At 51.1% G+C, this 23,938-nt stretch overlaps 7 protein-coding genes across 7 annotated transcripts; 2 read left to right on the top strand and 5 right to left on the bottom strand.

Moving 5' to 3' along the window:
• Window positions 1-907: 907 nt before the first annotated feature.
• ANOM_009430 (uncharacterized protein) lies at window positions 908-2,391 on the bottom strand (the record flags this gene model as incomplete). The annotated part of the gene is made up of 6 exons (XM_015554686.1): window positions 908-1,427; window positions 1,486-1,606; window positions 1,659-1,798; window positions 1,870-2,081; window positions 2,134-2,211; window positions 2,260-2,391. The coding sequence occupies 6 exons, from the start codon at window positions 2,389-2,391 to the stop codon at window positions 908-910; spliced, it is 1,203 nt and encodes a 400-aa protein (XP_015402178.1).
• A 781-nt stretch (window positions 2,392-3,172) lies between these two features.
• On the top strand, window positions 3,173-4,779 carry ANOM_009429 (nucleoside transporter; the record flags this gene model as incomplete). Its single annotated transcript, XM_015554685.1, has 3 exons — window positions 3,173-3,439; window positions 3,532-4,357; window positions 4,460-4,779. 3 exons carry the CDS (start codon window positions 3,173-3,175, stop codon window positions 4,777-4,779), a joined length of 1,413 nt encoding a protein of 470 aa, XP_015402177.1.
• Window positions 4,780-5,634: 855 nt separating this feature from the next.
• On the bottom strand, window positions 5,635-10,652 carry ANOM_009428 (putative flavin containing polyamine oxidase; the record flags this gene model as incomplete). Its single annotated transcript, XM_015554684.1, has 7 exons — window positions 5,635-6,553; window positions 6,941-8,340; window positions 8,865-9,832; window positions 9,883-10,186; window positions 10,243-10,380; window positions 10,436-10,466; window positions 10,528-10,652. 7 exons carry the CDS (start codon window positions 10,650-10,652, stop codon window positions 5,635-5,637), a joined length of 3,885 nt encoding a protein of 1,294 aa, XP_015402176.1.
• A 962-nt stretch (window positions 10,653-11,614) lies between these two features.
• Window positions 11,615-12,475, bottom strand: ANOM_009427 (alpha/beta fold hydrolase; the record flags this gene model as incomplete). The annotated part of the gene is made up of 1 exon (XM_015554683.1): window positions 11,615-12,475. The coding sequence occupies one exon, from the start codon at window positions 12,473-12,475 to the stop codon at window positions 11,615-11,617; it is 861 nt and encodes a 286-aa protein (XP_015402173.1).
• A 1,783-nt stretch (window positions 12,476-14,258) lies between these two features.
• ANOM_009426 (uncharacterized protein) lies at window positions 14,259-18,587 on the top strand (the record flags this gene model as incomplete). Its single annotated transcript, XM_015554682.1, has 15 exons — window positions 14,259-14,424; window positions 14,485-15,274; window positions 15,335-15,442; window positions 15,494-15,877; window positions 15,930-16,165; window positions 16,213-16,305; window positions 16,442-16,610; window positions 16,885-16,958; window positions 17,025-17,081; window positions 17,132-17,160; window positions 17,203-17,365; window positions 17,426-17,709; window positions 17,767-18,066; window positions 18,195-18,305; window positions 18,378-18,587. The coding sequence occupies 15 exons, from the start codon at window positions 14,259-14,261 to the stop codon at window positions 18,585-18,587; spliced, it is 3,174 nt and encodes a 1,057-aa protein (XP_015402172.1).
• A 488-nt stretch (window positions 18,588-19,075) lies between these two features.
• ANOM_009425 (putative C6 transcription factor) lies at window positions 19,076-21,330 on the bottom strand (the record flags this gene model as incomplete). The annotated part of the gene is made up of 6 exons (XM_015554681.1): window positions 19,076-19,647; window positions 19,699-20,046; window positions 20,099-20,272; window positions 20,324-20,475; window positions 20,531-21,115; window positions 21,165-21,330. Coding segments are annotated over 6 exons (1,875 nt in total), but the record flags the coding sequence as incomplete, so codon positions are not given.
• A 580-nt stretch (window positions 21,331-21,910) lies between these two features.
• ANOM_009424 (NCS2 family permease) lies at window positions 21,911-23,812 on the bottom strand (the record flags this gene model as incomplete). Its single annotated transcript, XM_015554680.1, has 5 exons — window positions 23,715-23,812; window positions 22,737-23,657; window positions 22,573-22,677; window positions 22,185-22,518; window positions 21,911-22,134 (listed from the first exon to the last, which is right to left on the bottom strand). Exons 1-5 carry the CDS (start codon window positions 23,793-23,795, stop codon window positions 21,911-21,913), a joined length of 1,665 nt encoding a protein of 554 aa, XP_015402174.1. The 5' UTR covers window positions 23,796-23,812.
• Between the last annotated feature and the right edge of the window lie 126 nt (window positions 23,813-23,938).

Below are 23,938 nucleotides of genomic sequence, written 5' to 3'. Positions count from 1 at the left end.
TTTATCTATATACTATATTAGGCCGGGGTTTATTATACTTTTATATAGGGGGTTAAGGTTGCTTACGCCATCCGTCTGAGTTATTTAACTGGGATATTATATGGGGCTCTTTGTGGACGAAGGGTTGAGAACGAAGTCTAGACTAACGGTTAGACTGGCTATATGCTTTACCAAAGCTCCATGCTGATAGCTTAGTAGCCCTGCGGAGGTATTCTTGAGGTTAATGGAATTGCTACGACCGAAAGAGCTCTCACCTCCTACCTTTGGTGTCACGTCACTTGAACACTGCAGTCCGACATGACATGAGCTGCGTACCAATACGAATGCGGTGATATGTTGTGTTCCTTCAAGTAGTAGACTGCGCCTGCCTGCCAGCGCTGACTTCTAGCGATAAGGAGTATTCCAACGTGAATCCGGGTACTGGGCAACGGCCTGCCATAATGACCAGCTCGGGCAACACGGGAAGAGCTTGACATTAAGGAAGAAGGCCATGTTCTGTCTGGGTACGGGACGAGAGTTGAGGTTTAGTCAGGGGCTTTTGCGTTTGGCCGAGGATACGGATTTATTCAAAATGGAGAGCCCGTCTGTATAGCTCAAAGTTCTATATTAAATTCAATAATGTAGTACAGATAAAATGCGTAGTCTCTCCTTGCTGTTAGCCGCGGGATAATAGAAGAGCATATTTATGTCGGGCACAGGAGGCAGCAAGTCCAACGTTACACAGGCTCATATCAGTCTTATATGTTGTTTTCCTTGATGCATCTTACTCTGGTTTGCCAGGAAGCAATGGCTCTCAAGCCTACTATGTGATACCATTCGACACTGGTTCATGTACTAGAGCCTAGGATATTACTAGTGTCATTATCACTTTAGCTGAAATATAATTGTTATTTGCCTCTATAATCCGTCAACTTTGCCCGGATAAACCAATATGCCCCGTTGTCACTGTCGAAGAAGCAAACCCTGTCCTATTCCCATAGACTCCTCGCCGGTCTCGTTCCATAGCTGCTCCTGGTTCCTCCTCGAAATCCTCGTACACCGCCACCTGCGTGTGCTGCCAAATTTCCAAACTCTTGTCTTCCCGTGTGATGTGCTCCGTGCTTTCCGTCGATATGGTGTGCTTCCTTGACCGGCCGACCGAGAGTTGCGCCAGCTCGTTCGGCGGACCGCTCTCTGGAGAATGTGTTGGTTTCCGACGAAGTGCTATGTAGGTACCGAAGATTGTGAACCCGTGCACTTTTAGAAGCCGGCGCAGGAGCGTATAGCAATTAGGGGCGTTCGTCACAATGATGGCGGTGCTGGCCTCCCGCACGTACCAGAAAATCCACAAGATACTATTCGGATGAGTGAAGCAGTAGTATCGGCTCAGTGTCGCTGCGACCACGACAAAGATTCCGAGACTGAACACACACAGGAGAGCTAGCTTTCTGTCCCAATGTCAGCTTGTCTTTGTGACTGGAAGTATCACCTTTTTTGTTCACATACTTCCTCCAAAGTAATTGTAAGCTGAGGAATACTGGTATGGGGATGCAAAGCATGGCCAGGTCCGAGGAGAGATTGAAGACATATGACATGATCAGATGATGCTGGGCGCTCTCGCATTGCGCTCGAAGTATGTCAGCATGCGATCTGTTCTGGAGATATCCATCCTTGCTCACGGTCATTGTCTGCTTTGACGACAAAGTAATTGGAAAATGGTCGACACCAGACCCCGTAGTAGAAGACTTCTACTATTACGAAGCTTACGGCAATGTAGACCATCACGATCTTGACTGGAAGAGCCATCTTTGTTCCTTTCCTATAATTATTATCAGTATGTGCTTGTTGAAGAACCCCCATGAAAGCAAAACACAGAAGAATTTCGCATACGTTAGTCGGTAGTACACTAGGATCATACAGGCTTTGCACCCCCATTGCAGCAACACCATTGACTGTTCCAGAACAAAGGTGATTTTGCTTCCGTAGATGCGATCCTGAATGTCTTGTTCGGTAAGGCCTTGCATTCCTGTGGGCGGCAAGATGTTGGTTTTGGGGTATCGTGCTTGAATGTTAACCCAGACGATGAAGTTGGTGTAGATGCCCTGTCTCTATCTTCAGCATCTACTTTGCAAAGGATCCATGAACCACAGTGACCATACATAAGTCAACAGCATAATATAATCCTCCACCATCAAGCCCTTGAACCCACCCAGGAGCATACCCCTGGAGATACTAGAGACGGGTGTCAGACCGAGCAATGGTGCGAAAGGGGCCGCTTACTATCGCCAGATAACCACGACACTGGTGACCGCAAACCAGGTCCATGATTCCACCAGGCGGTCGTCGTGCATGCTGAACTATCCAGCCACATCGGCACAGCTTCTCTGCTGACAAAGGGTGAAGGAAGGCCATGTTGTCTTATATATGGGCGCATAGTGTCAGCAGGTCTTGAACCCACCACCATCCTAGGAGAAAAAGATTTTCTTGCTATAGTGTCTTGCGTTGGTTATAGACAGGGTTGTGTGCAACGGAATTAAGCCCGGTCTCGGCTTGTCTAGTTTACTTCCTAACTCCCTTAAAACGGTTTTAGTGCTCCTTGAGCTGACTGGGCCCACTGGACGATATATTGATCTGCAGGAAACTGGACCAGCGGGCCAAAACCGCCCGCTGTCATCGCCGTGCCAAAAGTCCATGTCGCACCGGACAGTATCCACATCGTGTCTCATGTGAAATTAGTCCAGGTCAATATCGCTATCGGGACGCTATCGTCAAACCTTTGGCTTATCTGTATGGCAGCAATATGTGAGAGGGAGTCCCACAATGAGCTATAGATGTTCTGGAGCCCTCGTGCGGTGTCACTGAGACACCCTTATTTAACTAAATAGGGCACCACCCTACATAAGATTACTGGTCTCACCATGAACTGTCTCAGGGAATGCTATGCAAGTATCATGCAAGGGATTCGCCGGAATGACGCTAGCAAGGATTGAGGTCTCAGTCGGAGGGTTTTTTAGATCCCCGCCAACGGAACCAGAGACCGACCGATAAGAGTGCCCATGCTGTCGGATAGAAAAGACCTCTTGCTTGTTAATCTCCCCATGCCCCGCTCTATCTGTTCTACCACTCCTTCGCTGTTGTCCGTTTCTTGTTCCATTCCTCTCACCTTCCCTCTCATCGTGGCCAGAGCACAGATATGGAGATGGAGCGCGAACAGAAGAGCCTCTGGCATGTGGGTATCGAGTCGCACGAGGGCTCCCTCGAGTCACCCACTGAGCGTGCAAAGACTGTGGTTGACCCGGGGGACGAAGGGGAGAAGCATATGAGACATCTCCAAGAGGGTAATGGCCTACTGCGATCGCTGCGCAATTTCGAGACCTGGATCGACCGCAAATTGGGCGTGGAGGCCATGGGAGTCGAACGAGTACCAGAGGATAAGCGACGACCACCACAGAAATTGAATGTATGTAAGAGTGTCTGGAGGTGAGCATGAAGGCCATTCTCTCATTCTTGTGTAAATTGGGACTCTCGACTGATACGTCCGACCCCGCTCAGATGATGTTCTTTTGGTTCTCCGTCCTGATAAGCCCAACGCTGATCCCTATCGGCTCACTGGGTCCTATCTTCGGCCTCTCAGTGCACACCTCAGTCATTCTGACTATCTTCGCGGCTCTCCTCGGGACCATTGTCCCCGCGTTTACCGCAACGCTGAGTCCGCCCAGTGGCCTGCGCCAGGTGGCAGTTGCCCGCTATGCATTCGGCATCTGGGGAGCGAAGCTTTGCGGTCTGCTGAATATCATTGTCAATGGCGGATACGCGGTGATTGCCGCGGTGGTTGGAGGCCAGCTCCTTGTCGCCGTGTCCGGCGATTCGATCCCACTCGCAGCGGGTATTGTCATTATCGTCGCGATTGGCTTCCTCGTATCCTTTTGCGGCTTCACTCTCATCCACCACTACGAACGATACGCCTGGATCGTTGCCCTGGTACTCATCTGCGTGACATGGGGACAGTCCGCCAGGTACTTCTCTCCCACCCCCGGGCTGAGCACACTCAGCGGCATCGACTACAGCGGTGCCTGTCTGAGCTATTTCGCCGTCGTCTTCGGCGTCGCCTGCTCGTGGTGTCCCATCGCAGGCGATTACTACATCCACTACCCAGCCGACACAAGCAAATGGCTCGTCTTCTGCCTCACCTACTTCGGCCAGGTCCTCCCAACCATCTTCGTCGGCACGCTGGGCAACCACTTCGGTGGCATCATCATGTCCAACGACGAAATGTCCACAATCTACAACACAAAGGGAACCGGCGCCCTAATCCTCGCCACCCTCCGACCAGCAGGCTGGGCCAAATTCGCCTGTACTATATTCGCCCTCACCTTCCGTAAGCAACCTACCCAATACCCCGTCAGACACCCAAAAAGAAAAACCAAAACCCAAAAACACAAGACAGAAAAAGTTAAACAAAACTAACAAGACCGCACAGTCGCAAACGTCATAGCCAACATCTACTCCAGCGCCCTATGCATCCAACTTTGGGGCAAGCACTTCCTCGCCATCCCGCGCTTCATCTGGTGCGCCCTAACATCAGCCGTCGTGCTCGCCCTCGCCTGGGGCGGCCGCAACAAGCTCGAAGCCATCATCGACAACTTCCTCGCCATCCTCGGCTACTGGACCCTCGCCTCGGGCTCATCCTCGCAATCGAGCACTTCTGGTTCCGGCCGCGGCTCGGCGGCTACGATCTCAGCGCGTGGCAGGATCCGACCCGCATGCCGGTTGGGCTGGCCGGAACAGCGGCTTTGTTGATTGGAATCGGGTTTTCGTTTCTGGGCATGGCGCAGACTTGGGTATGTTCTTTCTTTCTGCTTTCTCTCTGTCTTTGATTGTTTGGGTGGGGATTTGGCTAATGGGAGTTTTTTTTTTTGGGACAGTATGTGTCGCCCGTGGCGAGGAGGATCGGGACACATGGTGGCGATGTGGGCGATTATCTGGTTTTTGCTTCGGTGGGGTTTTTTTATCCGGTTTTGAGGACTTTGGAGATTCGGTTTGTGGGGAGGTGAGTGGGCTTTCGGTTGGATTGGTGTTGGATAGATGTCTGTTGTTTTCTGGGTTGTTTGTGTGTGTGTGTGATGGGATCAACTGGATTGGCTGTCTTAACGAATGCCATCACGATGCTTTGAATATGACTTGTTTGGATTCGATGTTATTTTTGTAGATATGTATATGAGTCGTTTGTATCATCCCGAGAAAGCTTTTTGAAGGGGCTGTGGGATTGATTGGTCTGACACAGATGGTTGAAGAAGGTATGGTATGGATCTATGGCCATCATAGTAAACAGAGAGGAGAACGATGCTTTAATTCATAGTCTAGCTCATGGTCTCTTAGCCAGATTAGATGGGAAGCTGTAGATTGACAATGAACGCATGATTTGGAGATCCACAAAACCTTCTGTCAGTGCAAGTGAGATTCTATATAAACCCTAAACTAGAGAATGCACATACATACATCTTCCCAGGCCCTCTGGAACCCGCCGGGAATGATGGAAGTCTATTCCTACCGAATCATAAATTGGTTTGTCTACCTTTACTGGCCCAGTCGGCTTAGTCCACACACTTGCTTAGACCACTATATCATATAGTTATACTGTACCACCTCACACCGCTAAAGAACAACCGTCTCATCTTTAGCCGCCTCATCCAGCAATTCCTCAACACCGCGCGCCCGCAAACCCTCCAACAAGCCCGTCCCCCACGTCAAAGCCCTATCCTCCGGCACCTTGTTGCAATTGGTAAAGCCCATCAGTCTAAAGTACTCCAGGTCGAGATCTTCCCCGACCACCTTCCCCGACGTAATCCTTTCGATCACCTCAGAAAACGGCAGCTTCTTCAGTTTCCATGCTGGATCCCGCCTCTTGATCAACTGATACAACTCAAGATAGGTGAAGGTTTGCCCCCCAAAGTGAGTAAACTCGTTCCACTCGATCTCGCCATGCTCCAATATCGACAATGCCGCGCGAGCAACATCCCGGACAGACGTTAGCGTAACCTTCTGCTGCCCATCCGCGTACAGCTCAAACACTTTATTGTGGTGATCCATCACCCATCCCACGCCGACGTCACGTAAATACCGCTGCGAGGCGGGCAGAACGTAGTCCATGAACCACCCGTTGCAAACCATGGTCCATTTCACCTCGTGCTGTGCGCGGAGGGCCTTCCAGATTGTGTCTCGGGAGTGTGCGAGCATGATCGGTTGGTCTCCGAAGTCTTCGATATTGGTGGTCCAAGACGAGGGCAGGAAGCGCTTGCATTTTGGGGACCGGATGCATGCTTCGAGAAGTGCGAGATGGGCGGCGATATATTGGTCCTCGGGGCCGGAGAAGGTGGATACCACGGCGTCGCAGTCTTGGAGGTGCAGTGTGAGATCCTCGACGCTGTAATCGGTGATCTGTTGTCTGATGGGTAGGGTCTCTAAGGCGGGTTTGTGTTTGCTCGTTAGAAGGACGACTTCATGGCCAGATCTGCTGAATTCTTGGACGAAGTAGGTACCGACGTCTCCGGCGCCTGCGATCGCGATCTTCATGCTGGGCAGTCAAACGACCTTCGCGTGTCTCTCGGGTTAGGCTCGGAAACACTCATGCTGGTCGGATTGGCACGGCCTTTTTAAGAGTCCCTGTGGCGGGGACATTGTGAGACAGAGTAGCCATTTCTTATCTATTGGTCCACCGGCCAGGCTATGCGACGTGGCCCATTCGACACCTTGGACCATGCTATATGGAAGGTGGATTATCAGCCCCACCTCACTAAGGAAGCTTGGCCATTGTATGGAATCAAACTTGGCTTGAGAGAGACTGTCTCATGACGAGCTAGGCCCTAAGCGTGCTAGCCCAGCAGGATAATCATGATTCATAATCCATGACAGGGTACTCCGCCGAGATCGTCCTCTTACCTTGATAGGTGTAATTTCTCACATCCGGTCCCGGTCCAGTTCCCCGTAGGCAGCCTGAGCGCTGCAATCCAGTGCTCTCACCACGCGACGGATATCGTCGTCAGTGGTTCGCGGATTGATGGTACACATCCGGAGACCAACCACACCCCCAAGACGAGTGGTGAGGATGTACGCGATATTGTCGGCAATCAAGTCTTTCGCCACGCGAGTATTAATCTGATCGAGAAGCCTCTCGTCCACGCCGTGTGGGGCAAAGCGAAAGTTCACGATGGCTAAGGATGTGGGGGCCAACAGAACCCAATCTGACAGCTTTTTTATCTCGCCTTCAACAAGTGCCGACAACTCAAAGCCTCGCCCGATCATCTGGTCAATCGTGTCCATGCCAAGCACCTGCAGACTAAACCAAAGGCGCATATGGCGCGCGGGCCTCGTCAGCTCGATTCCATAATTCCAGGGATTCTGGGGGTCCTTTTCATCCTCGACGTCGCGGCAGAAATGGGCCGTGGATGCAAAACTCCCCAGGGGGTGGGATTTCTCGCGGAAGAGGATCGTGCCACAGCCGTACGTTTGAAAGAGCCATTTGTGGGGGTCCCAGGCGATGCTGTCTGCGCGGCCAAGTCCGCTCACCAGGGAGCGATGGGTGCTGGAGAATGCGGCAGATCCGCCGTAGGCGGCGTCGACGTGCATCCATAATCCATATTCGTCCGCTATGTCCGCAATTTCGTTCAGAGGATCAATGGCGCCAGTGCTCGTTGTCCCACACGTGGCAACTACAAGGAATGGCTTACGACCGTCGGAAATATCTTCGGATATCGCTCGACGAAGACGGTCAGTGTCCATACGGTATTTCGAATCGCAGCAGATAGTCTGGACTTGGGAATCCTGCAAGCCGACGATGCGAAGTGCCTTGGTGATACAGAAGTGTGCGTCTTCCGACATATACACGGTCGCCTTGTGTCGCAGCTCAACCTTCAAGCGCTGGTCTCTAGCAACGGTCACTGCGGTCAGAGTCGCCATCGATGCCCCAGACACAAACTGGCCACCTGCAGACCGAGGTAAGCCGAACCGTTCAGCAATCCAGGCAATCATGGATCTTTCCACGGCGCAGACGCCGGAGCCTGACTCTAAGCTTCCCGCATAGGTATTGTATGCGGCAGTGAGAGAGTCTCCCAGCCAGGACACGGGGGAGACTGGTGACGGAATGAAAGCAAAGAATTGAGGATGCATTGTGCTGATTCGATATGAGAAGATCTCGTCGGCGTCGCGGAGTACATCTTCCAATGGCCTGCCATGGCTCGACGGGATGTGTCTCTCAGTCTCCGAGAGCCATTCTTCACTCGGATAGTTGGCAATTTTTACAGTTTCAGGAGAGAGGCTGTGGTATCCGACGCGTTCAGACAGCTTTTGAAAAACATTCGTGACCTGGTTCATGTCATGACTGTCCACCCTATCTACTGAATTTCGGTGAGGCATCGTGTATACTGGTGCCGAGTAATAGAGATATGAACCTTTCTAGAGAACAGAAGGGTGGGGCGTCTGTAAAAGTAAATTGGGATAAAATGGACAGGTCTGGCACGCGATTTTATCTAGTTTGCCAGTTGGAAAGAAACTATAACCTGCTGATCAGCCTGTTTGAGAGAACGTGGTGGAGTTAATTTTCAAGTAATTTGGGATTGTGGCAGGATTTGCTGCTGAGACACGGTCTGGTTCGAAGTTAGAGCACAGTGTCGTGACTTCATAAAGCCAAGGCACACGGCAGCCTCAGGCATGTCTGTCTATTTGCGTCTAATTCATTTCATAGCACGCTTATGGAAACGCTCAAAGAGATGGAAAACCTCAGAATTGGCTGATCATATTGTGGCTTTTCAGCAGTATCTTACTTCAATGCCACGTATGTATGTACATGCATGCAGCTAGTCATCATTACTATCATAAAAGCTACTCACCTCCCACCCGTTCACGGAGCTATAATCAGCCAGTGGCGTGGTACCATGAAGCACCTCATAGTGCTTCCGGGGGACACAAGTCGTCGAGTTGCCTTCCTTGCATCCATTCAGCAATCCAGCAATCCGTCGGCCTGCATCGCGACCTTCGAACCACGCCCCGTGCAAGAAACCAAAGTAGGACGGGCTGGTAGCTTCACCTGAGAACCAGAGTCGGTCGGTGTTGGCCCGCAGATTCTCATGCATTTCCAGGCTCGTGCCCATGGGCCAATTGGAATAGCTACCATAGGACCACGGCTCCGTGCTCCAGCGAGGATACAGGAAGGCCGTCGGTTCAGGAACCTCCACATCCGGGAACATTTTACGCAGGACCTCGAGAATTTCCTGCTTGGTCTGCTCGTCAGACTGGCGTTCCGCGCGCCAGGCAAACTCGTTCGTAACGGTCACGAAGATAATGTTGGATTCTGGGTGGAAACCGTCCATGGATAGGGACTGGAAGAGTGGGTAGTAGCCGCGCGTAGTGGGGTCCGCGTACAGGAAGTACTGGGTGTCCGTAGGCCAGAAGGTCTCATTGAACTGCATGAAAATCTTCGTATAGGTGCCCATGGTGAACATCTGGATTGCGGTCCTCTTCCACTCAGGCAGCTCCGGGGTGAAAGTGACGGCATCGTTCTGCAGGACGCCCAAGGAGAATGTGCAGAGGGCGTATGCAGCTTGGACACAGTTCCCATCGCTACTGTAGACCGTAACGCCTTCGGGCCCGTACGTGATATTCGTAACGATTGTATTCAGAAGCAAGCGAGGGTCATCTTCAGTCAGGAACTTTGAGGCCATGCCCTTGATGATCGTGTTAAATCCCCGCTGGTCGGTGACGAAGTTGTCGTGGTCGCTGAACTGATTCGAGGTTAAATTGGTGCTGGCGATACCAAATACCAACGAGCTTTCTAGTGGCGTGAAAGCCGCCTCGAAATCTATTTATACTCAGCATATGCACCGATGCTACTGGGAATACGAAACTCACCCCAACTCCACCAGTCGACTGCCTGCGCCTCCATGTCATGCGACTTCGGGTTCCATCCAGCCAAGGCCAATCCGGCCTTCGCCGTCTGGTCCTGGAGGTTTTCAAGAAGGATCCTGCCAGCCGCCGGGTTTGCAATATCATAGGCTTCGTCAAACTCATCCAAAAGATGCGAGTAGTCCTTGTAGCCATCCTGATTATACGTCGAGACATTGCTGTAGTTCGAGTATGCCGTCTGCAGGCCAAATTCCTTGGCTAGGGTCCAGATCGGATTTTCCGGACCTCCTGGATTTCCGAGTCCTTGAACCTAATCGACAAAATGTCAGTCGAATACGTCCGATGGAAGGGATGAGCTATCCGCACCCAGTTGGCACCCATTTCGACCACGTAAGGATTTCCATCTTTGTCCTGGCCAAAGTTCTCATGCCAAGCACGACCACCAATTCGATCGCGATATTCCAGGATAAGAAAATCATCCACGGACGCTTTCGACAACGTTTGCTACGAAGGGTCAGCGGTGTTATTCATTCCGCGGTCAGAAATTCGGAATGCATACCGCAGCCGAAATACCTGATATTCCCGCCCCTCTGCGCATCGTCAGTATAAGCTCGAAGATCATCACCGATAGCCGGATGGGTAGACACATACAAAATCGCAACTGTCGTCTTCTTACAGGTTCCTTCCTGATCCCTAGGTTGCGACACATAGCCCACCACTGGGCGGACCGCCCAGGCTCCTAAGGCAATTAATGAAAGGCGTCCCAGAAACATCATGAACAATCAAAAATGAACAGGCTCTTTGTCCACAGCAATCGTCAGACCGTGCAGGATAGGATCGCCTCTATAAATATTGCTTCCAGTTTACCCACCTGCCCATTCCGGCGCCCGGACAAGTCCAGCCGCACATTCGGAGAATTTTGTTTACAGGCTAGCGTTGCAAATAATTGACATAATTGATATCGACCGATGGGGTTTCTGCAGGCAAAGCTGCACATTATTGGCGGTGTTCCTACGCGATGGGGCAGGTCCATGCGGGCCTTCTGCGGCTGAGCTGATCGACGTACCCAAAGTATCGCACTGGTTCAGGCTTTCAGCTCACGAAGCTGATAAGGAGCAACATCCATCCTTATCCTTGCCTCGGTACCTCATTGACTTCCGTTTCCCCGCATCGCGGATGCCAATCTTCGGTAGCTTCCGATTGCCAGCAAAAGCAGTGCAGATATTTCTGTTCCCCGTCTGAACCGTAACAGCCGTTGAGGGGAGTCTGCAATTGGGTACAGAATTCGACCGGGCTTCCGGTAGCTCACAAAGTGGGTATTCTCGCTGCAACGTTGGGAGAACTAATCTTATCAGCCGTGTGGTGATAACACGGAGAAGGGAAGGACTCTAGAATCAATCTGGGAGAAGTTCACGACCGACTTATTCACCCTTAACCCTAAATAGCATGTCCAAGAAAATAGGCAGTCCGAAGCATGAAAGTTCCTGTTGGTCGAAATTATCCCGCTTCTTAATGAATAAGCTCGCCTGTTTAGGGCAGGATACTCTTGCGTTCACTCGCTGTCTTTCCAATGCCTCCCTAGTTAGTATTGTCAAGCAGATTTCGGTTAAGACAAATGGCACAGGATAGAGATTAAAGGTATGTATGGTACAGAATGTTCTTTTATTTGATGACAAATCTCTCCCAACAATCACATCTAGGCCACGGAGTTAAATATGTCTAAACGAGGTGCGGAGCGTCATAGCTTCGCCGTTTCCTGGTCGAGGGTCGAGATCAATTTCTTCGCAAACTCCTCCGCATCAGTAATGAACCCGTTGTGCCCCCCAGGGGTGAACTCCAGAGAAGTCCCAAGGGTGTCAGAGAGAGTAATCACCGGGAAACTTGCGAGCTCCGGCGAGATATCTAACCCTTTCATACAAACTAATTTGTCCTGATACGGCCGAAGATTTTCGAGGTCGAAATGATAGTCGAGGACTAGTTGTAACTCAAACCCGAAGAAAAACGCCGTATCGTTTTCTGGCTGAGACATCGATCGTACATAATGTGGATCCTGGCCCAGCCTCCGCTGGTCACGCTTGCCTTGTACATAAGCCAGCAACACGCGCCGAATTGTCTGTCCGCGCGCCCCATACTTTAAAATCACATTAAACAATCCTGTTTTGATATACGTTTTGAATGACGTGGGAAGATGGTCAAGAAGCAGTGGCTCGTGTAGTATTAGATGCTGTACAAGGTCGGGACGAGACTGCAGGAGCTCAAGGGCCATCACCCCACTGGCGGAAGCCGCGAAGACTGTCGCAGGCTTCCCTGGGGATAAATATTGGATTAACTTGGCCACATCGTCGGCTTGTGCTCTCAGGTGGGTCGTCGGATCCGGTTCACCCGGCGTGACGAAGAGGCTGTTTCCGAATCCTCGGCGGTCATACAGAGCGACAGTATAGTGTGATGAGAGCGCAGTGGCTAACGGCTCATACAACATTGCGGTCCCATTTGCTCCAGGCATTGGAATAAGCAACGGTCCAGTCCCAATAAGTTTATAGTTGAGAGAGGCGTCCCCAACGTCAATGCGGGTTGCGCTAGAGCTCTTGATTGTTTGCATCTTTGCTCTGTAGCACCTCGTGTAGGCTCTGACAAGATGAAGACAGACATCTCAAAATATCAACACGAGCTGGCCGATGTACTTATACTTTGACCAGTAAATATTCCCCATCATTGTTGCTTTCCAAGTTGAACATATCCTTCATTAGTTGTAGAGCCGGGCCCGCGAAGGAAACGTATGGCCTAGAGCTCTTAGCCACTATCCATTCTGGGAAAGGGTATTGCCTATTTGAGTACGTACTGTGGATTCTTACGTCTCGAATAACCAAGAATGTCTTCGATCGTTCATCATCTTGTCGATGCTTTGTCACAGCATGTCCACTGTTTGGTTGCTTCCGCGGTCACCACTCGCTCGATTTGCCACCATCCAGGGACCAGTACCATCGGTCGGAAAACTTGCCATTAGATGGCCATTGCCTTTAACCTGGCATAACCTCAGACCTTGGGCCCAAGATTCAGCCCTGGTTATTAAAAAGAAAACGGATAACATCGCTGCGATCCTACGAGAGATATCTTGCTTGCGTAAGGCCATGGACAAGGTCACATGGTCGCGGTGCCACATCCGGACTAGAGCGAACCACTGGTGATTTCACCTGCAGGAAACTTCTTGCCTGTTTTTCCAATCAACAGGACTTGAGGTAACCCCAAAACTGGTTCGGTGGTATGCGGGCTACTCGCGGAGGCTAACGTCCAGCGTTACGCTTCGTGTGGTGACTCCCACCGTCCCCGAACTATCGTGACATCAGGCAACCACATCAGGTCTTGTTGGTGGTTATCATGGGAAAGCGGTTATTACGGCTATGTTGACACGGAAACATACCCTGAATACATGGGATGAGCCCCTCTCAAGGCCCCCACTTATGCATGTTGTCAACTTGTCATGCAACCGACGTACAGATGTCGGTCAGAGATAAATAGCGGAGAGCCCAGAAGTAGCGCACGAGTCCCCCAGTCAGGAAGTCTTCCCACCGCGTGTCCGTGCTGGCCAACATCGTAAGTGGGCTTTCATAGGAGGGGCTAAACAAATGACAAGAAATTATGAATCACAGGCGTCATTCTGTTGGTTACTAGTCTGGCACTAACATCGGATCATCCTTGTTTGTGATAAGGCGGGTGATATGGCCGCCACGCAACTTAAGCGCTGTGCTGAAATCTGGCGCTTATATGCAGTGTTCTCGACGCTGGTGGATTATCTCCTCCCCGCCTTTTGTAAAAAGGCACTAGTTTCTACTGGAAGCTTAGGTAGGACCCCGTTTAGAGTACTAGTCCCAACCGTAAGTGATCCCTTTGCATGATGGTGGCGGATCGTCCTATCTTAGTACGCGGTTTAACGACGCCAGTGCGGAGGGCGCCAGATATATGCATCACTGTCCCGTGGGAAGCGATGCACATGCAGGATTGTATTGCTCGAGCAGAATGCTCCTATCACAAAGACTATCTAGCCCTTGTCCCTTGAAAAAAGTCTCTAACATGTTGGTCAGATGTGTTGGACCTTGGGCCCAAGTGGGGAGTCGGTGACTCCCCCAGAATTAAATCAAAACCTCTCTTGAGGTATTTGAAGGTATAAATATCTGGCCATGGTCCACATCAAATACTACAACAGAACAGGTTCAATCTTATTCTTGATTGTTGATAACTACGAGGACACAGCCTCCGAACACCCTTTGCTTCCTAAGCTCAATTCACCACGTCTGGTCCTGCTCTGCTTTTTGTTTTCTGCGACCTTGCTTCAGCATAGCAGCTTGTCAGTATGCAGTCTCGAAGATCTGCCATACACAAAAGTAATGCGACGCGCCGACGAAAATCGTCACCGTGCTGTGAACCATGTCGCGAACGCCAGTCTCGGTGCGACGGGAGGAAACCCATCTGCGGGCCTTGCACTCAACGGTCGCATGCGGCTAACCGATGTCTGTATAGACGCAACATTGTCAGGATATTGGACACTCAGGAGTATGTTTCCTTCGCAGGGTTGACGTGGACTTTGCTCACAGACAGACAGATACCTTGAAGTCCTTCATCGTCATATTCGCGAACTGGAAGAGGTTTGCCACGAAGCTGGAATACCAGTGCCAACGTTTAATCCAGATGCTCCATCCATGGACTCAGACGAGGAGACACCTCAAATTGGCTTGGGAATTCAATTTGATACTCCGCCAGCTTTCCCAAATCAGGGAAATACTCGCGCCTTTCCACCTCCCATAAAGCCGGAAACCTTCCCTTCCCTTCTAACAAACCCGCAGGAGGGTGATTTCAACTTACTGATAGCCAGTAATCTCTGTGGCAGTAATGAAGGATTTTCAAAGCAACCGAATACGTTTCTGGGAAGCCCACCAAGTGCGTGTCTCGTACGCCTTTTGACCCAAGGCCATCTGCTGAGAGACATCCCCCATGGTCCTGCTCATGCTCATTTAGATGGTTCCCTTCTACCGCCACGGGATTTTGCCGACCATCTGTTGGGTTGCTTCTGGGATCGGGTTTACTGCCTTTATCCTTTCTTTGACCGATCCAGTGTCCAAGATGCCTACGAGGGTCTCTGGACATCCGCCAACACGGAAGGCCAAAAGTCGAGTGAACTCAACATCGGCCTGGGCGGCAAGTCTGACTCCGGTCGCCAGTCACCAGTCTTTATCTGTGCACTGAACATTATGTTCGCACTCGGGTGTCACTTTGCCGAGATCTCGGTTCCAGATCGGAATGGCATAGCGCATACCTTCTTCCTTCGGGCCAAACAGAATATTGGCCTGGATCTGCTCGAGGTCCGCACTATTGGCGCTGTCCAGACCCTCTTGATGGCTTCATTGTATCTTCAAAGCATACCTGATTGCCATAAGTCTTGGGACTTGGTAGGTATGGCGTGTAGAATTTCGCAGGGGCTTGGGCTTCACGAAAATCGACCAGACAGCTTCAAGGACCCTCTGGAATTGGAAATTCAGCGTCGCACATGGCATGGGTGTGTCATGATGGATACGTAAGTTTATTGACCTATTGTACCGGTCCGGGCGAAAGCTAACGGGTACAGGATCGCGAGCATGGCTTGTGGGAGGCTTAGTACAACGTCTTCCTTGCCTGTAATCCCACTGCCAACAGGAGTCGGCCTCGCGCCTACAGGCACCAACAACCCGTATTTGACAGCCTTCTACCCCGCTAGTCTAGAGCTGGGTAGCATTCTAGACACGGTCTTGTCGGCTGTGCACAAAGCACGGTGCGACCGATCGCGCACCCCGGCTAGCTCAACAACTACACAACAGGACGGAGTAGATGTCGTGGTTAAACTGGAAGAAAAGCTAGCCCAATACAAAGGCGATCTTCCCGCGGTCCTGAGATGGGATCATCCTTTTAACCCAGCAACTGACGTAACTCAATTGTCAACTTTGAGGCTCCAGAGAAATGTTTTACATGCCAGGTGCGACCCCCGATGCAATCCTCATCACTGACCACGCTAATAATTGTTCTAGATTCCTTTACGTGCAGATCCGACTCTACCGTGCCGCCTTTACCCATCTCTGCTCTGAGATGCTGGCTCAAGAGGATTCCGAGACCGACCACCATGACCCGGCCCTTCGGACGCTCTATTCATCGACGTTGTCCAAGCGTGCAGCCGCCTGCGCAAAAGCAGCGATCGAGTTGGTCTCCCTGGTCCATGACAACTACCAAACCACCACTACCAACACCTGGTGGTACAATTGTTTCTGTAAGTCCCACCCGATTCGAGAAGTGTCGGACGAGGCTGACCAACAGACACGTCGGTTGCGGGTATGGTCCTCGTCATGTCCTACACCTGCGTGCCCGCCCTGTCCAACATCGAGAAAACTGCCGTCCACGAAGCTTGGCGTAAGTGCGAACAAATATTGCAGTTCATGATCCCGTATCATTTCTCCTCGAGAAATACATTACTCTTTTTCCGGGCCGCCCGTGATCGGATTCTCTCGTATCTCGAAGACACAAATGAGACGATCGGTCCCGACAGGTCCTGAGTCAAGCCATGTAGATGGCGTCGAGAACCCTTTCGCCGACGATGCAGAGGGCTTGTTCAACGGAGCGAACTGGCTGGGCAGTGCCGTGGCTATGGTGGGACTGGGATTCCTGTGCCCGGCGGATTTTAAATGGTTTCAGAACTGGTTGGCAGAGGAGATGCCGTGAGTATATGCAGTGTGACGTCCTGTTCTTCTTTTCCTCGGTATTTGTTTTATTCCACGCGCGTGTTTGATTGGTCCAGAATAAATTGTTTTACCTCGTTCAGCCTCGCTGTGACTTGTCCATCGGACGACTAGTAAATGACAGCCTCTTAGCGCCAGCGGCTATGCATGCGTTAGGCTGCGCTCCTCCGCCCATATAACAAGCCCCATTTGTCACGGCTTGGGCCCCATTCTTTCCCCTCTTTGTGTTGGTAAGCTCTGGGCGTACTATCAGAGTAGTTCTCGCCATGGAGCTCAGCTCCGTAGACACGCCGCAACCGCCCGAAGTAACCCTCTTCGCAGATGATAGTATGGCCTAAACCCCTACCTGACCTTACTTTTCCCCTCTTTTGCCAAAGTACTGACTGGTGTCAGACACCGGTCTATTGCGACCGCAAGAGACAGTCGACTTGGAGGCATTTTTGAGTGTCCGTATACCTTCCTCCGTTCAATATAGACATGGAACCGCTAACCGACCACAGTCACCTCAACGATCGTCCACCCAAGTGATGTATGTATTCTTACAAGACCAAGCTACTCATCGGTACCATAGACTAATGCTATTCTACATTATAGCTTCGCCCAAAATAAATCGCTGGAGGAATACGGCGCCCATCTCAGCCTGCCCACTGATTACCGGAACACGTTCGCCGCGGACCTGAACTCCTCGTTCCACACCGAGTATGGCTTTACCGGGAGCGCAATCACCCACCACAGTGAGTCCTGTCTTGTAACTACAAGATCGCGGATGCAAGATAATTAACAATTGACGCTAGTCTCATGGTCCCTGTTCAAGATCAAGATGGTCGAAGAACCGGGCAAATACGCCTGGATCCAGGCTTCCGTCTTCATCAACTGGGATCTGCAAGCTAATCAGCAAAGAATCTTCTTCGTTGGTGTCCCCGACGCGGAACGCAAGCAGCTCGAACAAACCTTTCCTGCCCGCGACATGAGAGATCGGAACCCGTATATCTGGCACGCGGTATTTGCGCACGCAATGTCGAGTCTATACCACGACTCGTTTTGGAAGCAGCGGCATGTCATCAGGGAAATAGAGAAGGTGCGTTTCCGTCCTCCACTCCTCCCACCTTGTTTATTGCTAACCTGGGAGAGTCAGATCCGAAATGCAGACAGCGAGAACCTGCCCAAGTTCCTGAAGGGCCTCAACGATAGCGCCCGCCATGCCGTGCATCTGAATGAGACTATGGAGGTCGCCGAGCATACCATGAACAGGCTGCTTACGGAGCATTCACGCTGGAGAGATGAGTTCCCCGAGTATGTGATGGGGGAGAACAATGCCGTCCGCGGCACCTTTTTCCAGACGAGGCAGAAATTGGCCTTCGTCGCGAAAGAAATCCATTCCGCTAGGGTTAGGTCTAGGACTCTGTCTGATCGGTTGGCGAGCGAGATTCAACTCGTATGTTATCACTCTTATCACACACACTCTCTCTCTCTGTCTCCTCTTTCTTTTATTTGTCTATTCAATCTAGCATACGATAGCATAAAACCCCTTACAATGCTTCAAAAACCCTAACAAGACCGCAGGCCAACACCCTCGTCTCCCACCAAATGAGCCGCCACACCCGCTACGACAGCATGGTAATGAAAACCATCAGCTTCGTGGGTATGATTTATCTACCGGGGACATTCGTTTCCGTACGTTCCACCATCCTCTTACCATATTCCCACAAATGAATATAACCGAACCAACCTAACAAACAAACCTAGGGCATCTTCGGCTCCAACTTCTTCGACTACCAATCCGGCACAAAGGAGTCGTGGGAAATGTCCCACAAGTTCTGGCTGTACTGGGTTGTGACCATTCCGCTGACGCTGGCGACCTTTGGCGTCTGGGCGTTGTGGCATTATCGGGCGAAGTTTGGGGGCTTCTTCCCCCGTAGAAGACGTCCAGTAGGGGATGCTAGTGAGAAGGTTTGAGTTGATTTGATTGGGTTTTTCTTTTTTTGGATATTGGGTATTGTGTTGGGTGTTGGGTATATATTCTACTAAATTGCCCGGAGTGTTTGTTACTAGTGTTATATACCACGGAGTTATGTATTTTTTTTTTTTGTTTTTTGTTTCGAGAATGAGCTCAATTTACATAACAAAGACGAAGCTATCATTGGCGTTGTTGGGTAGCATGCTTGCTGTAAGGAGAAGGGGAAAAGAAATTGAAGAAAAAAAAAAGATGTTGGCAAGATAGAGTCGACCCGGATTCGATAGCAGGTATGTATACTTATTAAAGCTGTAGCTGTTTATTTCCAGTGTTTCTGATACATACTGACTACAGATCAGGTGGTTGCCTTAACCACACGGCCATCTTGCCACCGCAAACCAAAGTTGCGCTGATTACTTCTCTCGCTATTATCATCATATTTATGTAGGGTATGTGAGTTATACTCTCGTGCTATGTTAGGTAGATATTAAACGTAAAATAGTATATATCATTATAGGATCTGTATCTATTGCGACGAGTATCGTCCCGAAACACTGTGTACTTGAAATACCCGATCATAATCATACGTCACCGCTTGCTGTATCGCTCGTCTCTTCCTTAATCCTTACCGGACCCATGAGCCATTGACTGTCTATTTCGACAAACAACGGAGCTGCCTCAACCGGCAGATTGATTCTCATCTCTTGAGCCGTATCCTGGAGCGACCGGAGAAGGCGCTTGGCTTTTTCGAACCGTCGCGAGAATGCCTTCGCGGCAATGCTGAGAATAATGAACGCTTCGCAGTTGACCTCCTTCTGTAGGTTTTCCAAGAGAATGAACAGTGCCGCTTGGATCCATTGAATATGGAAGATGGGGATGTGTTCGAGGCCCCACGTGGTTCGGTACATTTGCATCCAGTGGGCGAGGCTACGGGCGGAGGATAAACAGATGGTGAGGGCTTGTGCTGGGTCGATTGTGTCGTGGTTCGTATATGGCATAAGCGTTTCGCGAGACAGCCTGTGAGGGTTGTAGATGGTGATGAGGATGGCGTGGTAATACATGCTACATCGGTTAGGTGTACCTCGGCTTGATCCCGGGCGCTAGATAACTCACTGCAGGCATAGGATGTGCGGAAGTTCGGTGTCCTTCTCTGTCTTCAGGCATTGTGGTAGTCGATTCACCCATTCCGTGAGACGTTGATGGAATTCGGAGGTCTTTCGTTCCATGTCTGGACGGGAACGAGGCGCCTCTTTACGAAAGTAAAAGTCTGCGACCTCATACGCGATTAGATTCAACGTACAGAGCTCGTTAAATAGACATTTCGTGTGCGACGGCGTTCCGTCCGCCGGTATTGGATATGGATTCCACTCGTCCTGATTCGATCCATGATTCACCGGCAGGAACGATGGTTGTTGCGGCGGCTTTATTGTCGGTGTCTTCTCGTATAACAAGGAGTGAGTCCTGGCTGAGATCAGTTGTCGCTCTTCTCTGTTGTAGTAGTCCGGGTTCCTACGTGGCGCTGTTGAATAAACCCCAGTTGGTGTTATTAACTACCCGGGCCATACGCAGCTCGTCTTCGTTGACCGTCGATGTAAGCACTGCGTGTTTTTGCGCCAGTTCGTTGGCCGAATAGGCCAGTTGACTTCGATAGATCCATGCCTGGCGGTCTTGGCCAATCATACAGGCACTGTTTGTTCTTAGTCTATCACTCTGTAAGAGTGTGTAGCGAAACACCTACCGTGCCCATAGCACACCGATACCTTGGACGGTGGGAAGGCTGATCCTCCCTTCCTCCTTGTCCAGCAATCGCTTCGCCTCATTATAAAAGTGAGCACCTTTTGACGACACATCCCCGGGAACAGCATACGCTTCGGGATAATCGGAGTATGTCTACGATCGTTAATAGAGAAAACATGACCTCAGACACAGACGAGGGACGACGTACACATGCATATGCTAGAATGGCATTGACCAAAAACGGCGAACAGTATTTGGCTCCCAGCAACCCCGCTTGCATATCGTGAACGAATTGGCCACGATCAACCCAATTGGAGAAGGGGTGGGACCAAGTCAACCACAGCGAGACGAGGTGCGAAACAAAATCGTTGTCTGAGACGACGCTAGTCCAGGGCTTCGCAGGGACCTGAAACAACGGTTGATCCGACAATCGCTTCGCATCCATGATCCGACGCACTGATCGCGAGTCCGCGTCCTGTAATCGCTGAACCTCATGACTGACCTCGATGAGCTCGGGCATCAGGGCGAGTTCCACTTCGGGCACCTGATGGTTGAGATAGTGTTGGATCTCCGGCAGCGAGGCATTGCTTCGGATCAAATTCAGCAAGGGAATGGTGCTCCGGTTGCCACTTTCTCGTAAGACGTTGACCAGGCGGAAAAGAAGATCCTCTTTCTCCTCCAGTTGGTCGATCTTGCGTTTTAAGGCTCCGCGGCGACGCTTGTCGAGAGTCTGATCCAGGGTACATTCGAGGCGACTCTTGACGCAGTTCGCACAAGGCGCGGTCCCAGTGCACTACGCGTGTCAGGACCGAGATCTATTATTACAGGGAACGAAATAATACCTTGAGCTTGCGAGCCTTGCAGGCCGAACACGCGGTACCGACGTTTTTCCTTCGGGGGTGAGCATCATTGCCACCCGGGGTACCAGGCGGCGCGGGCGCTAGCCGTCGTTTGGAGTCTGTCATGATGTGCTGCAGACATCAATCCATGATGAGGCGGAGAAAAATGGCCTTGAGGGCTGAAAAGGGATCGGAAGCGGGAAAAGAAGGCAATGAAGGGATGAAATCACAGAGCAAGGAGCTGATACCAGGAACGTCCGCCTGATTCGCACGCGGCGTAATTGGTGGGCGGAAATGCACGCCACTTCCCCGCAGAGAGGTTGTGTTCTAGGATTACCGTAAGTTACGCCCGCATCGAGTGGCTCTGACATGCAGCTATACCCGATTGGGGTAAATTGGGACGCGTTCGTACGAACATTTTTTACAATAGTCTGACAGCCCATTCTAGAAGATAGTTCCCGCCAATCAAATTCTTTACCTCGATCTGATCCGATCAGCGACTCTTTTGGTTCTTCCCAACAACTACGGCGGGATGCCGAAAGCCCTAAGTATGAGACAAACTTGGATTAAGACATAAAGCGATTGTTGTAAAATGAATTAACACTATATTGGAAGGAGTAGTCATGACGCATGAACCATGATGAAATTAATTCGGATGCTTGCTCGGAGTGGCAGTACTCCACGCCCGACTAGAGATATATATATATGTTCTACTATACATGATAACCGATGCTCTATGAGTCTACCGATCAAACAATACCACTCTTGCTCTTAAACCCGGACTTCTCCCCGCGGTCATTGCTGGACACCGACCCGTCCGGCACGACACCCTCATTTTCCTCATCCGGCTGCCAGAACTTCTTTTTCCCTCTCGCAGCTCTCTTGACCCAAGGAGGGAAGAAACCACCAGGGAGCTTATAGGTCCAGGCATCTTTCTCATCCTTATTCGGCGGCACAAGCGTCCAAAGCTCGCCTTTTCAACGATCCACACCAGCATATTGATGCAGATGTAGCTCAGGATACCAGCAATCAAGCCGTAAGCGATGCTGTAAGTGAAAGGCATGATGGCGATAGTGAGGAAGGCCGGAATGGAATCACCGTAGTACTTCCAGTTAATTTCGGCGGCAGCCTTGCACATGAGGGCACCGACAATGACGAGGGTGCACCCGGTCGCCCAGGGAGGAATCGAGGCGAAAATCGGGGCAAAGAAAACAGCGATGAAGAAGCAGAGGCCGGTCACACACGAGGTCATACCGGTTTTACCCCCCTCCGAGATACCAGCACCACTCTCGACGAAGGCTGTCACGGGAGGGGTGCCAAAAAGCGAGCCGATCGAGACACAGATTGCGTCCACCATCTGCAAAAATCAGTTAGCGCCAATAGTATCAGAGATCGATCCGGTTATACATACATAGGCGAAAGCACTGCCCTCGAAGTCCTGAGTACGCTCATCGATCGCACCAGCGAAGCGCGCCATAGAGTAGAGAGTACCCGTAGTGTCAAGAATATCAACATACTATTGATCCCATCTAGTTAGTCTCGCCAGCGCGACATGTGATAAGGGAATCAACTCACCAAGAAGGTAATGAACGCCAATCCAAACTGCGTGCCATGTCCTGAGAGGTCCCACTCCTGCGCCACGAGTGTATGCTTAATCGGATGGAACGTTACCACTTGTTTGAAGAAATCGAAATTGCTGTCGCCCAATTCTGTGTGCGGGAAATACGTCACGGGTGTCGGACGGGGCCAGGAGATGATCGAAACCAACAGAATACCGATGATGACTGCACCCTTGACGCGGTACAGCATCAGCATTGCCGTCAGGATACCGCCGCAGAAGATACCAACCCACATGGTGGGGTTGCGCATCTTGTCGCTCGCAGGACACATGCCCGTGGTGGGATCACGCATGGAAGAATGACATCCGGCAAGTTCCATCGGAGTGTCCGTCGAGCCGGTGACCAGGCCAATTCCGGCGCTGTAGCTCAATCCAATGAGGGTCAAATACAAGCCAATGCCGGTACCCGTCGCCAGTTTAATCGATGCCGGTAATGCTCGGGCCAACCACTGCCGGATTCCCATGAGGGTCAGGGCCAAAAAGACAAATCCTTCCACAAACACCGCTGTCACCGCGACGCGATATGGGATCATTCCAAATCCGTGATGTCCAACCACTGTATAGGCGAAGTATGCGTTCAGGCCCATTCCAGGTGCCAACGCTACCGGCAGATTCGCCAGCAAACCCATGAAGAACGTTCCCAGCGCCGCAATGGCTGCGGTGGCCGTGACCAGATCCCGTTTAACTTCCTGCACGCATAGCAGATACTCGGTGTTTGAATTACACTTGTCGGCCCAGCTCTCCGGTGGACAAACGCATGTGCCGCCCGAATCGGAGGTGATGGTGGAATTGACGCTAATGATGTACGCCATCGCGAAGAAGGTCGCCAATCCTGCCCGAATTTCGGTAAAGAAGAAGCTTCCCTTTCGTTCTTGGGGCTATATGTTTGTTAGAGATCGTTTTCATCTCCGAAAGCACTCAACATCATGACTTACATGGCCGGAATTCTCTAGACGGAACCATCGCCCAACTGGCGACCGCGCCACCTTGAGATTGGTACGATGAACCCAACCCATATTTTCTAGCTTGGAAGTGGGAACTGGAGGAGGCGTCTCAGCCTGGGGTATAGATGAGGCAACGCCTAACACAAAAATTCAAGAGACCTTGCGGAGAAGGCCGGCTTTTATTCCACCCATGGAGGGGCCCAGTGCACCGAAAA

Source organism: Aspergillus nomiae, assembly GCF_001204775.2.
Source record: "Aspergillus nomiae NRRL 13137 chromosome Unknown contig00473, whole genome shotgun sequence".
NCBI classification, from domain to species: domain Eukaryota; kingdom Fungi; phylum Ascomycota; class Eurotiomycetes; order Eurotiales; family Aspergillaceae; genus Aspergillus; species Aspergillus nomiae.
The sequence above is the reverse complement of the archived record's forward strand: the minus strand, read 5'-3'. Positions and strand labels throughout refer to the sequence as shown.